At 37.4% G+C, this 18719-nt stretch overlaps 1 protein-coding gene across 1 annotated transcript; it reads left to right on the forward strand.

The window, feature by feature from the left end:
• The first annotated feature begins 688 nt into the window (after window positions 1-688).
• LOC136840929 (uncharacterized) lies at window positions 689-15424 on the forward strand. The gene is made up of 4 exons (XM_067107881.1): window positions 689-841; window positions 12449-12732; window positions 12986-13861; window positions 14096-15424. Exons 2-4 carry the CDS (start codon window positions 12496-12498, stop codon window positions 14621-14623), a joined length of 1641 nt encoding a protein of 546 aa, XP_066963982.1. The 5' UTR covers window positions 689-841; window positions 12449-12495; the 3' UTR covers window positions 14624-15424.
• The last annotated feature ends 3295 nt before the right edge of the window (window positions 15425-18719 follow it).

An 18719-nucleotide genomic window follows, 5' to 3' on the forward strand; every position in this document is an offset into this window, starting at 1 on the left:
ATTCTTTTGAACAGCACTAAGAGATGTGATTTGAGAGACAGACAGACAGACAATGTGTGCCTGGGTAGACCTGTCTAATCATATTAATGGAAACTGTATGATCAACAGTTTAATAAAAGATATGAAGTTAACTGTGTTTATGACACCAAACGAGGAACATACTGGCATATTATTCAGTTTTCAACATGAAAAATCTTGCTTTCCTAACTTATTTTTCATTGTTTGTTTACGAAACGAAAGGTTTTACTTAAGCTTCAAATGTAGAGGAACTGGCTGGTTCCCCGGAGTTTCCTTCTCAGAAACATCGATGCATGTACTGTTTCCGGTACTGGAAATACTGTGTTTCGCTTTGTATTCTGACATGTCAGTTTACCATTTCGAACAGAAATCCATGGTAAGAGGCTACACACTATTCTGTCAAATTACCCATGATTAATTTGAATAGAATAACAACACAGGACTCGTGAAAGGCTAAAAACAACTATGATGTACAAAAATACTAATTTATATCACTGTAATACACCTTCTAACTTCATTTTTGACGAATACGAACCAAATCCGATAACCTGTAATCAATCATGGATTTATAGTATAACGAAGGAGCACAATATTTTTGGTTACCCATTAAATCCACGAAAAGTGCCGTTTTCTTTCATCTCATCTGTGACCATGTTCGTTTTCTCATGTTATCTGCATTGTCCGGGAGACTCGATGAGTGCATGTAAACAAACCTACCTCCCAGTGCAATCTATATTTTTGCATTTATCAGTTGTTTTCAAGTCTTCTCCGAGACCCCACTGAAACATCCATTATACCTTGCTACTCTACGACATCAGGCAAGGTATTTGAGCTCGTAGTTTCAGCGTATCTTTACATTTTTTCGTGCCTGGGCGAAGGCTCCCCGTGTAATTGCCGGTAAGAAGTTTGTCAATAAATGTGGAATCCTAGAGAGGAGAATTCCTTAAATATCGAAAAGTAAGTTTGCTGTAGATCTGTGGACTTGACTGTAATCATGTAGAAAACCATATTATCAAATATTCAGACTAAATATCAATGCAAAGGTGTGACCTAGTTTTTAAAAAAAAAAGGTTGAACCGCGCATACACGGTTCCGTAATGCGGCACTCCTGAATGTTGCTCGTGTTCATTTCCTTTATTTTTTTGCCTTTTCCTTTCGGTTAAAAAAAGGAAGTAGAGCTCTGCAAAACTAGTAAATTATTCACTAGAGAAAATGTAGTAATCAAGAAATCAATGTTAATTCATAAAACAGTGAAACATGAAAAAAAAAGGTTTGACACATAACTCATTCTCTTTGCGAAAAAACAGTGAAATTCTTGAAGCCGTACATGCAAAGTTACGAAGTGTTAAAAATTCAAGACTGCGGACAGGAATTCGGAAGGCGTACGCTTTATGGATTAACTTCCCGACAGATATCCGCAACGCTGTAATGCGGTCCCGTTTTCCCTGATGTGTTGGAAGGCAAGATTATAGTCTAGTGTGCACCACGTATGCACACACGGATGTACACATTACAACAGGCTTTTGCATAATTTTTTAGGGCAAGTTTAAAATGTAAACAGTGTAAATTGTGACAAGAAGGAATATGATGAAAACAGACAAAAAAGTGCATATTGTGACACGAAAGGAATATGAGGAAAACAACATTTTCTTTTTTTCTTGTTATTAAAACCCGACGTAACAATACGCCCAAAGTTTTAACCTTCCTGTCTATATAACCTGGCATGTACAAACACACCCAAGACTGAATGACTGATTAGAGATTATCTGGCGTCATAACTACTTGTCATAGACGCTGAACACACAAACACGCATTATATATATATGTGTGTGTGCACGTAAAGTGTCTGTCACACGTGGATATGTTTTATGTGCATGTTTTGACCGTCAGAAGCGCAAACGCGCCACCGCTTCCCCACCCCTTTTTCGTCTTCCTGTCTCCGGCCGCGTACGTGTGTATCCGTACGTGTATACGTGCTGTGAAAGTTTTAAACCAGTAGCCCTGCCACCAGACAACAGTATCATGCTTATGCAAATGTAACGTCAGTGTGGGCAAAGGGGAACTGTTATATGTTTCTCAGCTCTCTTCGAAGCCGTTCTCGCTACTTGAATCTTCTTAATCTTTGCGGATTGTGTCTTCCTCATTTCTCATGACTATCAGAATTCCAGTCTTCATGCTGGCCTTGTATTTTCCCTGGAGACGTGTATTTATTTATATTTGAGAGAGAGAGAGAGAGAGAGAGAGAGAGAGAGAGAGAGAGAGAGAGAGAGAGAGAGAGAGAGAGAGTTTCTTAGTTTTGGGTAAATTTCCCTGTCGTTCGGTTCCTGTCCCTGTGTGTGTGTGTGTGTGTGTGTGTGTGTGTGTGTGTGTGTGTGTGTGTGTGTGTGTGTGTGTGTGTGTGTGTGTGTGTGAGAGAGAGAGAGAGAGAGGGAGAGAGACAAAGAGAGAATCGTTACACTCCTGAAATGAAGACGTTAAACACTCAAAGCTTAAACGACATTAACTGACCCGTTTTGTCAAGTTGACATTAATTTCTGTTGTGGTTTTTATGTCCAACAAACAAACAGCTGTTGTGTACAGACGTGAGTACAAATATTAAAGATGACCTCCAGTTGCTCTAATGAGAGTGGTGCACCGTATTAGAGAGAACGTGTTCTTTACCAACGGAAACTCATCTATTTTACTTTGTACGCCGTTTTGCTGTTATTTAAGGCTAACCACTCGGCCTTTATACTGGGAGAGAGTGGGAACAAGTGAAAGACGACACCGTCTTGAAGTTAAAAGACATGAGACAAAGGACATTTATTTTTTTTAAGAATGGGCTTTCCATAATTGCAACCACTTGAAGCATTTGTTTTATGCCCGAAACCTTTTCAAAAATAATTTAGGTCGATTACTGCGTAGTGTATGATCAGAACTGCTTACTCCTTTGAGCTTATTTCTAACTGAACTAAACAATAAAGCACCAGGAGTATTATAAATCATATAGAAGTCTAGCTTACGCATTTCACTTTGTTCAAAAGATTGCATGCGTTTGTGACAATAACCTTCCGAAGGTTTGCAAAGAATAGCCTAAATTTGTCAATCTATTTTGGCGCTGATGTTGCGGTTACGACATTTTTCTGCTACTTCCTTAAGATATACTTAGCCCAAAAATGGTAGCGTGTAGTCTGGGATATGCAAACCTACCTTCATAGCTGTCCTAAATAGGCTATGGTGTATACATTATCAATTCTAGCCTTGGCCTAGGCTGATCATTTTCTTTAAAATTTCAGTCTTAGCTGTAGATAGCACTTTGTCTTTCTCTTAAATAGTGAAATTAGTGGTTAATAATGTCTGAATGACAAATGGAACACCTAAAAGAAAAGGATGGAATCTATATGCTAAACAACAGCGAGTACATCTATATCAGTGAAACTGTAACTCAGTTGAAATGATTTCTGTTTCTTAACACAATATCCACTATAGTCTGTTTTTTTTTTTCTTTTATCTGTCCACCTGCCTGTGGTGCTCGCGCATGGTAACACTGCGTCCTGGGCTTTAAATAGTTACGCTATGTGTAAGTTTTATGTAAGTAAAAGGTTATCTGGGTGTACATTTGCTGCTGAAAAGTGTTTTAATAATTTACTGTATGCGAGTTACATTTGCTGCTGAAAAGTGTTTTAATAATTTACTGTATGCGAGTTACACCGTTAATATTCGAAATAGGATATTGTTATTATTGTTGAATGTAAGCTGCCTTTTTGGGGTGGCGAATGTAACAGCCAGAGGCAGTATTCGTTATTCATCATTCATTCTCGAGACAATTTTCCAGCCAAGACTATTAGGGTGGTAATCCCTTAATCAAAGGAGCCTTACATTTGTTTACTTATTCATTTATTAATAACATGTAGTCTAGCACTGATACATTTTTTTAACATAATTGTAATGTTAAATAAAAGGAGTAGCTACAAACTTGTTTCAGTCAACTACGAGAAATAAGGAATTACCATAGAATCATGCAGCGGCAGCAGACATTTTTATGTAAACAAATCCTTAATTGTTTTTCCTTATAATTCGGCTCGTCATAAAGATATTGTCAGCATTTTATGATTACCACCCTAATATTCTTGGCTGAAAAACGATCTCGAGAAAGAATGATGAAAAACGAATACTTCCCCATAAAAATGAAGTGGTGAGCAGATTTTTATCAATCGAGTGATATGCGTAAGTTGCATTACGGTCCTGGAGGAGGGAGGGAAAGAGGGGGGACGGAACAGCACACTCCACCCGTATCTGGCTAAAACGCACTTTATAAAAATTAAAAGTATATACTGATATACTTACGTGTAATGAAGTAACACTTGTAGCAGAGTAGGTCCAGTAAAGTTCACATCTTGCTGTAGTGAACAGCGAGAGAAGCAATTTTCCCGCCACTGCCTCTGGCTGTTCCATTCGCCACCCCGAAAAGGCAGCTTACATTCAACAATAATAACAATATCCTATTTCGAATATTAACGGTGTAATTCGCATACAGTAAATTATCTAAACACTTTTCAGTTGCAAATGTGCACCCAAATATCCTTTTATTTACATAAAACTTACACATAGCGTAACTATTTAAAGCCCCCGACGCAGTGTTACCATGCGCGAGCACCACAGGCGGGTGGACAGATGGAAAAAAACAGACTATAGGTCTTAACTGATAGCCTTGTCCCTGCGTCAAAACAGCACTTGCATGATCTAAACTGGCATCAATGAATAATTCAAATGGTGTAATCAATTTAGCTTTCACTATTCCTGGCGCAGTAATTAACACTTGTTTTAATTGTTCAGAGCTGGACTGACAATCTTGATCCACAAAAAAAGGGGTTTTCTGTCTTTTTTTTACAAGATTAGCTAAAGGGACAACAATTTTGGCTTTCTGTAAAACCCACATATTCCTAGAAATCGTGCCATTTCTCTGGCGTTAGCCGGGGTTTCATTTTTTTGATGGCACATATATGGGCTGGACATGGCCTATGACATTCCTTTGCAGGTAGGCTTTTTGATCTGAGCTTCATTTCCTCTTAGCTTATCTTCTTTACATTTCACAGAAAAGCGTGAATAGCTGGCTCAACCTTGTCAACAAGACTGGAAACTGGGAGCCCAATCAGTATCATCTACGTAGTTCTTAACTCATTATTTCACGATACGTGAAAAAATTGCTGGAAAGAAACTTAATCCAAACGGAAGGTGCTTGAATATATAGAGTGACACTCCCCCACTAAAAATTGTTACGTCTCTGCTTTCTTGATCTAGCGGCCATTTCTAGCATTTCTTATAATCTAGGTAAAGGATGAATATAAACTTGATGTGCGCTGACTTTCAAGTAAACTAGGCGCATCTTTAGGTATGATCAGGCTTCCTAACAAAACAATGTGACTTAGCCAAGCAGAATTTGAAGGTTCTATAATCCCTCTTCCTTCCACATCGCCTAACATGATGGATATAACTGTTTTGGCCTTTTCAGGATAGAGCAAACGATACCTCACTAGCTGTGGATCACTTAATGAATGAAAACTGGGTGATTAGCAGTCAATGTATCACTTTTCTTCCTGTTTATCAGCTGAAGATCGGAATTGTTTCGCATTTCCAGAGCTGCTATTAACATCAATACTTGAAGAAACTTAATTATTCTAACTTCTATCTTTCATGCATTTTGAAACTTGCCGATCAAAGTCTTTTCATCGGTTGTTCTATACCATCCTAATTAAGTTCCAATTTTCATTTTTATTCTAGCTGTAGCACTCCTGAAAAGTGATAAAAACACTTCCTGTGCGTCATTCACTTTTAGGCGCAGCACGGGTACAACTGCTATCAATGTTTTTGGAGATTCATCCACAGGTAAGGGGTAAATACCAGCTGCATACTGAAGTAGAATGAGTTTCTTTTTAAGCCTAACCTTAGATTTATGAGGTTCCTAGCGATGAGTTATTTCAATTTGCCCAACTCGTGTATTTGGTCTGTTTCAACAATCGTACTGGACAAATGCATCCATCCCAAAGAATTACTCTACCCAAACAATCACTCTATGTGCATCATCCCTTGTCGCTGGTGCAAAGCTGATCAAATCGCCTCCCAACAAGTCAGTGTCCGGATAATCATCAGGCACAATAAAAAAAACAAATGGGTAGCCATCCTGGAACCAAAGTGAATGTCCAACCAAACTGTACCATGAACAGGCAGACCATGCTGAGTAAACCCCGTACGCTAAGGTGTTCTTCATTTGATCACCATGTAAACCCAAAGCTTCTATGAATCTTCTGTGCTACACATATCTCAATGCCAGCATCAATTTGGGCAAAAACATGGCCTTAATTACCATCAAATTAATATTAGATCTAAATGTAGAGCCTGGTCATCTAGCATTATTATTAATAGGTCCTGGACAGCTTGCTAGATCTCTTACACTGTTTGGTTTGACAATAAAATAAAACACCTTTTGGAGGGTTATATGGCCATTCAGAAAGTCTGTGATCTCTAACTTGACAAAAAGCACAATATTGCTGACTTTTTTTCTTCCACATTCTCTTTAACTGGTTGGATAAATCACCGACTGGTTTCTAATATCTTTCAACTGTGTTGTTGGCTTATTTGCACTATTATTTGCTACAGGCTTTGGTTGAGAACTGTAATTATTAACAGGCAAAACTCATCTCCATTTATTGTGGCTAGATGATACTCATGCACCTTAACTTATCCAACTTCTGTACTTGTCAGCTACATTTTGATAATGATTTTGTGCTATGCTACCATTTTAGATGGGTAACATTTTTAGAGAAATCTCTAAAATTGAATGTTAAGTGTAAAGTACAGGAACTATGTGGCATTTATGATAGCTACAGGATATCATGAGAATACTAAGTACAGTCTGTGCTATAAGGTTTTTGTTACTTATCAGAGGGCCAGACTCCCAAAGTGTCTGATAAGCTGAGGTGGTAATGCATTCGACAAATTCAATAACCCTTCCTAAAGGCATTCTATCATCAAGACAGCCCTTCAGTCTGGCTTGGGCTGAGTTACTGAAACTTTTGTACAACTTTTCCACATGCCTCTCTTAATAATAAGCATTTTAGTCAACTGACTCTTACACTCTATCTCAATTTCCTGCCAAGCCTGGTAAATAACAGTTGAGCGAGCAAACTGCTGATGCAACAGGCCCTAAAACTAACCCCAAGAAATTTCATTTTTCCATTTTACAAATTTAAACAGTCAACAATGTTTCAACTTCCTGTTCGACTCTTGTAATTGCAACTTGGATTCTGTCAACTATGGAAACAGATCTCTACTTGACCAAAAAATCTAACAAGTCTGCAATCACTTCCTACATCTTGAAACTTATGATAACTTCAACATCAGAATATCCTTAGGTTTTAACAAATTCTCATACCAAAATTTATTATTTGGATACTTACCTACTGTTAAAGATAGCTTGCATCTCCTCGCCGATGGACAAATCAGCATTCAAACAAAAGAAAAGATCGAATGGCTGCCCGGGTGACCGTCTCCACCTGTTCTCCACCAGGTGTTTCGAATGTTTTAGCTCTTGACTGACAGCTAAAACATTCGAAACAGTGGAGAACAGGTGTACTAGGCAGTCATCCGGGCACCCACTCGATCTTTTCTTTTTGTTTGAATGCCGACTTGCCTACCTGCGCGTAGTTATAAGCTATCTTTAACAGTAGGTAAGATTCATTCCAAATAAAATCCCATAAAACACTTATCAGTAAGGTGGTTCAAGTTACTCACTGGGGTAAAAGGGTTAAGGACTGAGTTACCACCAAGAAATGGGTTATTTTGTCTCTTCGTTGGGCGAGTCGGTAGAGCTGTGGACAGGTACTCGTCAGGCCCGAGTTCGAGTCTCCGACCGGCTGATGACGAGTTAGAGGAATTTATTTCTGGTGATAGAAATTCATTTCTCGCTATAATGTGGTTCGGATTCCACAATTGGTTCTTAGCCACGTAAAATAAGTCTAATCCTTCGGGCCAGCCCTAGGAGAGCTGTTAATCAGCTCAGTGGTCTGGTAAAACTAAGGTACACTTAATTTTTGTGGTGGCACAATTAAGTTTGCTCTATCTGCTGTAACGAATGGTTTATGACTGAACTGTTAGCTCTGCAAGGATTAAATGATGCGTAATTAACAAGTAGAGGCTTTGTTAAAATAGCCATCTCTATCTCCATGTTAATGAGTTGCTCGTGAAACTGTTATATTTGCTTGTTCTAAGCGTCCATGAATGACAGAAAATTTTCGTAAAGTTTTCTCGTGAGTCTTGTCTCTCTACATCACCATCCATTTTGTAGGTTACGTTATAGCACACGCAGAGGACGAAAAATCAATATATCCCATTCATAACATTACTGTCACTATATAAATATATTATATATATAACATATATATAGAGTATATATAATATATAATATATACACATACATATACTGTATATATATATATATATATATATATATATATATATATATATATATATATATATATATATATATATATATAAAACTGTGGCGAAGGCGCCAATATTAATGTTGTTTTGGTCGTAAAGCAACGATGCAGTCAGCGTCTTTAGCAATCCATTACTGCAGGTCAAGGGTTCTCTAATAAAAGAATCCTTGATCGCCTCTGAAAAATATGTTATGATTAGCCAGTGTACCAACGATCTATCGCTGATCCATATGTGTTTTAAGTGACAAATCGAACGATAAATAAAGTCCGTCAACACATGAAAAACGGTGAAACAGGCATATGGAAGCGAAAACACAGAAAAAAAGTACATAATCATGGCAACACCATAGAGCTATGACGTCACAGACACACCTTTATAAGGGTAAGACAGAAGCAGACAGCAGTAGAAAATAGATTCAAAGGAGAGATAGATAAAGCGTGTGATAAACGTGAAGTGTCGTGAAGTGTAGCTATAGAGAACGGACTGAATCAAAGTCCAAACTTTGGGACTTAGAAAATTTAGTGACATCGCCCTCTGACAGTCGGACTTGGTAACAACACCCGTTAAGAATTACAGGTGGAAATATTTTATAATCTAAGGGATAAATAAAGCTAAGAAAACCAAAGACAAGTATTCTGAATTAAACCCCCTAAAAGAATTTATTACCTTTTAAGAATATTAAGACAGTTCCTAAGAAACGTAAAAACACAGCAACACAACCACCACTCGCGATCCACGTTACCTTAGAGTAGGCTTTTCAAGAGATATAGCTGAAGATTAAGAGCCCCAATAACCATATACTCTGTATATATATATATATATATATATATATATATATATATATACATATATTTACATGTATATATAAATATATATACTGTATATGCATATATATACATATATAGTATATGTACATTATATATATATAGTATATATATATATATACATATATGAATATAAATATATATTTATACATATCCATATATATATGTATATATATATATTTTATATGTATTTATATAATACATATACACGTGTGTATATATTAATATATATACATATATATCTAGATGTATACTGTATGATAACCACCACGTAAATACCTGCATAGACTGACAATACAAAATTGTCACTGGTAGGATACATTCCAGCCATTTGGCCTATGCATACCCCACAAATGGTAGCAAGTGGTTTGGGCCAACTGGGCTATACAAGCTATGGTATATAAATACATAGTAGCAAACCTAACCTTGGCCTAGGGTAATAACAATTTTTGAAAAATGGAATCTCAACTGTACATGGAACTTGATGTTGAAGACTGAAGTTTCTTCTTATTCTAGGTTAGGGTAGGCTAAGGTTGATGAAAGGGACGCTCCGACCTCTGTATTTTCCTTTTCCTTTCCAGGTTTTGCAATAGCCCACAGTCTTACTCCTAACTGGTTCCCTGTAATGTAAAAGTTTATTTAAGACTGTGCTGTCGTGCTTACCAGCATGTAGCCCTTAGTTAGGGCTAGGCCTATACTACACTTTGGCAAAACCTAAATGTAAGCCTAGGTAGGCAATTCTTAACATTTGGAATTTTAATATAAATAAACAGAAGAACACTGCTTATTTTCTTATACTACATAACATGATACTATGATTGCAACCTCGAGCAAGCATTGTGCGCAACCACGAGCATGCAAAATTTAGTGCAAATTCCCTGAACACCGTCAAAACAATTCTTGAGTCTTTGCCGTTATATTGGTGTAGAAATAAGCAAACTCTGTTAAATTTTTATGATAGTTTGTACAATATCCACTAAGACAAGTGCATACCTTCTACAAGAGAGAAATAATACTCCACAACGTCAAATTTAACACTATGTTGCTCAGTAACTACAGTCCCTTTCTTGGCGCCACCATTGATAAACACAATCATAGATATATTCAATTTCGAGAGGCCACTCTCACCTAAAGACAGGTCACAGAGAATACTGTCATGATATCAGTGAGGGATTTCCATCATTACACTAAGCGTTACGGAACATGTTGATTTTCATGATTTAGCTTCGAATCCAGTATTTTATTTCTTGACCATTGTTGAACATTTCAGGTTTAACATAACATTTTAGTGATAGATAGAATCATTCTGATTGCCACACCCTGAATGCTGGCGTCGGTCCCACATCCTGTATCCTGTTCATCCATTTCAATTATCGTGTTTTTCCTATTAATTTGGCTATAATTATGAACTCTGAAATCTCAGACACTTGAAATGTCACAATCCGCATGCATTACATTACTCATGCTTTATCATCTTTTCTCAAGGACTTTGCATCATCTTGTTACTGTTCTTTTCTCCCCTCTTGCTCTCCTCTCTCTCCTTCCGTTTCAGTGGCTTCCTGCCCATGCAAAAGAACTTTGATAATGCACTGTGGAAGCCATCTCTTTTTGTTTCCCGTTCTTTGAAACTCGTTTGTAAGTTTTGTTAAATGTTTGATTTCTTTTGATGCAGATCTAGATGACATATTTACCCTAGGTAAAAAAGAAAAAAAAAGTTTCCTTAATTGAGTGCTTTTCATGCAGTTTTCTTCATTAGCGATTTTCCAAATTATGTGTGAGACACTGAAAAATGCACCCTTTAGTTAATGTAGCATTGAGGCTTTAAGGTAAAATAACTTAATGTCTCTTAGATATACAATAGACTTAGTTAAGTTTCCTTGTACAGTGAACATCCACTTCAGATTTTGCATTTGCGTTGCTTTTAAACAAAATCCTGCTTGTCTCATATCCCTATTACTCTTTCACACCTAGAAGAGTCATGGCACTCTCCTAATTAAGAGGTGAATTCGAGGTTTTCCTGTTCACATTACAAGATTGGATTCAATTTAAGTCCACTATAAGGGCAATGCTCTCTACCTGCTTTAGTAAGGTATTTTATTGAAAGCTTTTTGAATCACTAAAGAATTTAATCAATATATGGTAGTATATAATCTAATGTGTACAGTTCTGCTACATTATCTGCTACAAGATGTGAAAGATGGTAAACAAAAGGGACATAACACCAAGCTTGATGACAACCATAGCAGGGATTTCCTTGAAACTACAATAGTTGTAGTGAATTTGATACTAATTATCATGATATTCCTCCAGAGTAAAGATTCCCTAAATAATGTGAGAAGTAAACTAAAAAATTAGACAAAGACTCACTAATATAAAGTGGCATTATCATTCACACTTAAAAAGATTGGTAAATAACATCAACTTTTCCTCAAGACTATATCAACTTCAACCCGTTATACGACGACTTTTTAAAATTAGTTGAAGATAAAATTGTAAAAATCTTTCAGTTATGTTGAATGATACTGAATGCATTTATGTTTAAAATCCTCAAGCTTAATTCAGTTAAATCTTGTAAGATAAATTTGTACATATAAGTCTGTCGTGTACTAATGTTTTCAACTTTAGTTCAGTATTTAATGATTAATGACAAACGTTAATTAATGTCAATTTTCTTTGCTTTCACATGATTTTCACCTCAGTAGTGTTTAACAAGACTGTTCAACTTGATTTATAATGTAAAATGAAACTCAGTTTTTTACTTTTTGTACAATGAAATTAAACACAATCAAGTCTAGATCGCTTTTGCCAAGTTCAGGTAAATCAAACGACATAAGCTGCACTTGCTTGGTCCTTGACTGGGGTTGTTAGCCCACCCTTATCCCTTCATTCCTAACCTACTCTATCACCCATGTCATCCATCCTTCCCTTTTCACCTCATAAGTGTTTTCTCTAGTGTATTCTTGTGCCTATCTCAAAGAATGTAATGTTTAAATTTTTGTTCTTTGTTAAGCTAAGTAAGAAACCGAAAAAAAAAATTTAAGGTATTCATATAATGAAAACTAAATTTATTGGCAAAATCGGTACTTTCATCTTTAAAGAGAAATTAACTAAATCTGATTCATTTACAGATTGGCTTTTTTCCCGGCTGAAGAGATCCTAAGTAAATCAGATAGCGATGGATGATCTGACGTGCACAGTTTGTTCAGAGGTGTACGAAGGTGGTGTCCGAGAGCCAGTTGTCCTTCCTCTTTGCGGCCACACTTTCTGCCGTCCTTGCTTGTACAACCTGGTCGATGTCAATCCATCCCTTAAATGTCCCACTTGTCGAAAGAAACACAAAGGCTTGTCAGTAACTCAACTCCCTACTAACTTCACCGTCCTTACTCTTGCTTCTAACCAAAAGCACAAGCAGGTAAATTCAACTTCCCTCTAAATACAGAAGAATTTTCTAACTGTCATTCATTTCACAAGTCCTTGTTAATTAATGTATAATAGTATTAATAGGTGACCACAAGTTGAAGTTGCTAATTCATCGGTATAGCACATCTACTGTCATATAATAAATTCAATTTGAGCTTGATAGATTCATGCAGTTTTAACTTAGTCTTTACAAAATTGACACTTGATTTTAAATCATTTCAAATAATGGCTAATTTTCCCAACAGCAAAAATGCGAAATGTGTGAGTTCCATGGAGACCCTGTTAGGATGTGGTGCACCACTTGCCAAAAAGCACTTTGCGGTCAATGTCTTTTCGAGGGCCACATGACAGATGGCCATTCTGTTGTGAAAGTCCAAGTCATTTTAATGGAAAGGAAACAGTTGATAGAAGATAAAGCCAAGAGAATCCTCAGGTTCATTGAAGAGGAAAAAAAAAATTTAGGCAAAGAGGTTCATAGTATTGCCCATAAACTAGCAGGTATCTACAAGAGAAGTAAGATTCTGACGCGTTATGCTCAAGATACTGAAAGAATTTTGAAAGACGTAAGGAAGACAGTGCGCCTAAAATCTGTTATAGCTAATGAAAATAAACTTGAAAGTCTTTCTCCCTTAATTGGAATTAAAAGCATTGAAGATGAAGAAAATACGGGTAGTACCAAAGGGTCGAAAACGTCCCCTGAACCATCCACAGAACAACCAGGAATTCCAGTAGGTAAAGAAATGACTCTCACACCTTCCCCACGCTCACGCTCTAAAAAGTCTCACGTCCACAGATCCAGCCGTAAATCTGTTGTTCTTCCTTTGCCAGTCTCTGAAGCTGACAACAATAACACACAGAATAGTGATATTAGTAATGCCAATGAAACTTCTAAGCTGCTTAAATTTCAAGCATCTCCTGCTGACCCTGGATCTGGTGCAGATGAAAAATTCCTGGCTTTGGATGAGTCAGACACAGAACAGGATGATTCACTCAGGTCCAACAGAGAAGGTGACACAAAAAACGAAGCAGGTTCTGAATGTCAAATGTGGCCTTTGCGTAGATGTGCTCCTGGTGGTAACAAACAATGGCCGCATATCAACTGGCAGGACTTCATGACCCAGGTAAGGGATAAGTAACTTGTTGAGACAATAGTTTTAGGAAGACTCCATCTACTTTCACTCTTAGTAGCATAGATTACTATCTTCAAGTAACATGACCAAAAGCTGCAATGGATTTTATCAAAAGCTAGCACTGCCTTATCTTAGAGATGTGGGTAATTCGCAAGATGTCTGTTGCTTAGAATAGCTATGAATAAATTACCATATTACCATTAAGCACTGCCCTGTGCCCTGCAGGTTCCTGCTGTTCAGTTATTAGTACCTCCAGAGAACCCTGAAGTCATGATGCAGCTTGGTGTACGAGGTACCATTCTTGGTCGAATACATATCCGTCTCTGGGGTCATCTTCGTCGAGCACAACATTTCTTGGCATTGTGTCTTGGTACATTTGGGCCCTCATACAAAGGATCCAAGTTCAGCAATGTTGCGAGGAAGGGCCAACCTGGAGAAAGTTTGGTTGGTGGTCGCTACATTACAGAGAATGGCATTAGTGCTGAGGGTCTAATGGATGCCCTGGAATGGCGGGGCAGATATTCAGGAGCTGTTACTGAAGGAGTTCTTGGAGGTGCCAGTGATGGTGATCCCAAATTAGAATCGTTCTTTGGAATCTGTACAAGAGACTATCCCGAAGGAGAGTACTATTGCCCATTTGGTGAGGTTGTGTCAGGACTAGAAGTAGTGCAGAAGGCTGTGTGTCAAGACCCAGTGACAGATGTTGTTATTACAGATGTCACCTCTGCCTTCTCAAGATTCAAGGATAAGTGAGATTGAATTTCATTTAGATACAGTAATTCCAAGTTTTTTAACCGTGTGATGTTGTTGCCAAACTTGAATGTACTTCGTTGTGTAATGTTCTTTTTTCACATTAGATCATTAATAGCCTTGTTTTTAGCATGCCTTTATTCAAATCTAAACACAGGATAATGTGTTAGTTCTTCCACTTTGTTTTTCTCAATTAAATCATTGTTCAGTAGATTGATATGCTTCACCTGACAAAATTGTAAAGCAAATTAGAAATTCCACAATTTTTCAAACTTAGAAATATTCTTTAATGCATTTTAAGCTGTTAGATGTCATGATGAGAGAGAAATTGCATTTCCCTGTTTATATATATATACATATACATGTTTGTCAATCTGTGGGTACATCAGTTTTCAATTAACTTTTACCAACCTCAGGAGCACGAATGTGTAGAGGTGCATGTTCAATTTAATATTTGCGTAGAATAACTGAGTAACATAAAAGGATTCTGTCATTTTATCTGTATACGTTGATAAATGAATTAGTGTGTTTGCTAATGCTCTCACCCTTGAACAGGTCCATTCCTGTAGTCATATGTGGTTGCAAGAAAAATGTGCGTGTAGGAGTTAGTTTGTAAAGCCTTTATTATTTGTTACTGTGCGTGTTTGTTTAACTGCCATACTGCAAGTATTTTGAATCAGGTAGTAATGTAGCTGGAACACACCAGTTCAAGTGAATCATCTTTTAGCAACTAGTTCCTAGAAATCAATCATTCTAGAGTTCTTTGTTATAGAATGAAACTTGAAATACAACTTGTTAAATTTGGTGGCTTCCTCTCTTGTCTCCTTAGATAACACTGTAGATCTGCATCATTTTTATTATTAACTAACGTGTAAGTTAAGGTTGCTAGCTGTTACTAGGAAACCGAAAATATTGGAACAACACATGAAAAGATCTTTTTTCTAATGAAGGGATCGATGGGATTCACAACCAACTGCCCTAAACAAACCCACACAGAATGAAAACAAGGATAAAATGGCATTCATCGCCAAAGTATTTCAGGAAATGTGACTTCACAGCATGGGGCTATAAAGCCTTTAATTAGGAAAACATAATTCATGTTTAATTTATGGTGACATCAGATGTATTGCAGATTTTACAGGTGGATGTCCCACAGAGGTCTATGGTAGCAACTGTGAATGCCTCAGTCAAGTTTTAATCAGATTGGTATTCTTGCAAGAACATATTTCAGGTAGTTTTCCTTGAATGCCAAGTGAGACACGATGTTGAATTGAACCGTTTCAGTGCAAGGAAAGACAACTGAAGGTCCTTTGTCCAGTTTCAACTTCAAATATGGAAAATTCTATGGTTAGTTCCAGCTTTAATACAAATACCTTTATCACTTGCGTAGCTGTAAGTAACACGTATCTTTACACCAAACTGCAAATGACTTAGAAACAAAGTGTTGTCAGTGTAATGATAGACTTGTATCAGCTTATCATTTGTTGTCCTTAACTGTTTTAAACCTTCATCAGTCCTGTTACAAAAATCAGTTGTTACCTCACCTAGCCATCAGCAGTCACAATACAGCTATACTGATGACCTTTGTATATAAAGGCCTCAGACAAGAATTTAGCCACCTCAACAGTTCTATCTGAATCCGAGAGGACACTTATTGGTTATGTAATACTGGGATATTTGGAATCTCTACCTTTTTCTCTTATTGCTCATGCCCATTATTTTATAGCGGTGTCAGTATAATTACCTGATACTATGCCAGCATGCAGAGAGTGACGACCCAGGACAATGACTGCATAGAATATCTTGTTACAAGATGCCAGTTATCAAAGGGCCTAGTTTGTGTCTTTGTTTCCAGAGATGTGATTTCTAGAAGTCTCTCTAGCTTGAAAACAGCTTCAGTCACAAAAAAAAAACAGTGAGTGCTTCCTTTTTATTTATCAACTCCTGTTTGGAAGTTCCACTGAAGTACATTTTCCTTGGCATTTCAGTAAACCAGGTAGGATAGTAACCCTGTCACTTTTATTTTGGGAAATCCATAGAGATATCCATTACCTGTCACATAATGAATAGCAAGAATCACCTGGTACTGGCACCCCCTGATCCCAACCCCTTGACGAGGTGGGGGGCTTAGGGATCCACTACAGGGAGTGTATGCTCTTTTACTCCTCTCTCTGCTGTGGATTCAACCGAACATTTGGACCTATAACTCTTTTACTCCTCCTCCTGTGCATTTTCCCCTTCCCTTCTTCCTATTCAGTTGATGATCTTTGCATAGTACTGAATAATAGTAATCATTGCTCTTGTAAATTGAAGGAAGGTGGAGTTGGATGGCATGCCACCCCACCTGTAGAACTAGAGTACCCAACGTGGTCGAGCGAGGGGAAGTTTTTATGCTAACCCATGCCCTCTGTGCTGGGTCCGATATCGACGGACTAATGACCCCTAAGGCACTGAGGGTATGGTGTATATCCAGGTGAGGATCCCAGGGCAGTTACCACTGTGGGTAACAGTATTTCTCCTCTCCCTGTTGGGCCTCCCTGGTGAGAAGGACCTCATCCTGGATACAGATCCTAACCTTCCTACGACTTCTGGCATGGAAAAGGACTGTTCTAATATGGTGACTACACTGGAACCCTGTACTCCAGCATGGAGCGAAGGGAAATTGACCAGAAATGTATGTGCAATAGGACCAGGAATATTTGAAACCTCTTATGATAAGTATTTAGTATATATATGAATATGCAGATGTGATTATATTTATATATATTTTTAGATATTTCTTGTATGAAACTTTTTAATCTTTTTATTTTCCTATTTAATTTTATTACAGCATCAATAACCTAGATGTTGTGATGCCATTTTAGCTCCTGTAATCAATCTACTATTGGCATGTCATATATTCGTATGGACCTATTAAGCATTTATGGACCAAGACACCACCTTACATCAGAGTTGAAGAGGATCTCCACCTGAGTATTGCAAAGGTGCCTTAATATATTAGAAACATTATGTTCTTGTTAGCTTGGCTATACATGTTCCACACAACATCAGTTAGAGCATAATGCCTTTATTTCTCTTAGTAGGATTATGAAGGCTTTTAGCATATTTGTCTGTACTTGGGGGTCAGATTTTGGTAATGCTATATCAAGCTTAGAGGAATCAATGAAATCCGGTCTCATGTTGCATTTTTGGGAGATTGCTTGAAAGACCATTTGATAGTTTTTGATCATGATGTGTGCTTGTCCATGTAGTATGGAGGAAAATCTCATGGTGAATCATAATACTACTGAGTTGTATATTGGCATAGACTTTGATTCCTTAGGCCAACAGCATAATTATTAGTAACGTTATTATAGCTGCCATTGGTTGCTTGATAGTTAGTGCTAGACCAAATGAACATGAACTTCAGAAGTCAGTGTAGCTGATAAAAAGACAGCTAAGTTAACAAAGCTAGGGTAACTGGATGATGCAACAACTGTGTCTATATGCTGTTTTCCCCCACAATTGCATGACGGTGATTTCACATTTCCATTTACATGTTCTTGCCACTGACTCCATTTCTGTGTATGATTTAGAGCCAGATGAAGCTCCATGATTAATTCAGCATTGAATGAAGAGATCACAAACTTTTTCAGATCCATAGAAAACAGATGCATCGCCAGCCTTGTTAGTGACTTCTAGGAGTAGTGCTTGACACAGCGCAGTGTGTCCTTCGCCATCAAAAATTATTAGTGGGTTTCTTCACTAAGATAATTTATTTTGATTGAAAGTCAAAGTATCTGTTGAAACAAACCAACGGGACTGTTTGCCTGTAGTTACTGCTTGAAAGAGCCATCCGTTACTTGTACTCAGAAGTCATCCCCTTCTTGATCTTTCATATGACTGATCAAGAAAACGTCAACCTTATAGAGCAATCTTGATAAAGGTCCTTTACTGATTATAACTAATCAAACTTGAACCGAATACCGTAATCATGTTTAAAGCACCCGAGATGAAGCCTGAAACAATATTTCGAGCACTTTGTTTAGAGTATAGTATTTCCACAACGGCGGTCAAGTGTGTGTAAAAAGGAGAAAACCTCCCCACTGGATCACGACTG

This window comes from Macrobrachium rosenbergii, chromosome 8 (genome assembly GCF_040412425.1).
Source record: "Macrobrachium rosenbergii isolate ZJJX-2024 chromosome 8, ASM4041242v1, whole genome shotgun sequence".
NCBI lineage: Eukaryota > Metazoa > Arthropoda > Malacostraca > Decapoda > Palaemonidae > Macrobrachium > Macrobrachium rosenbergii.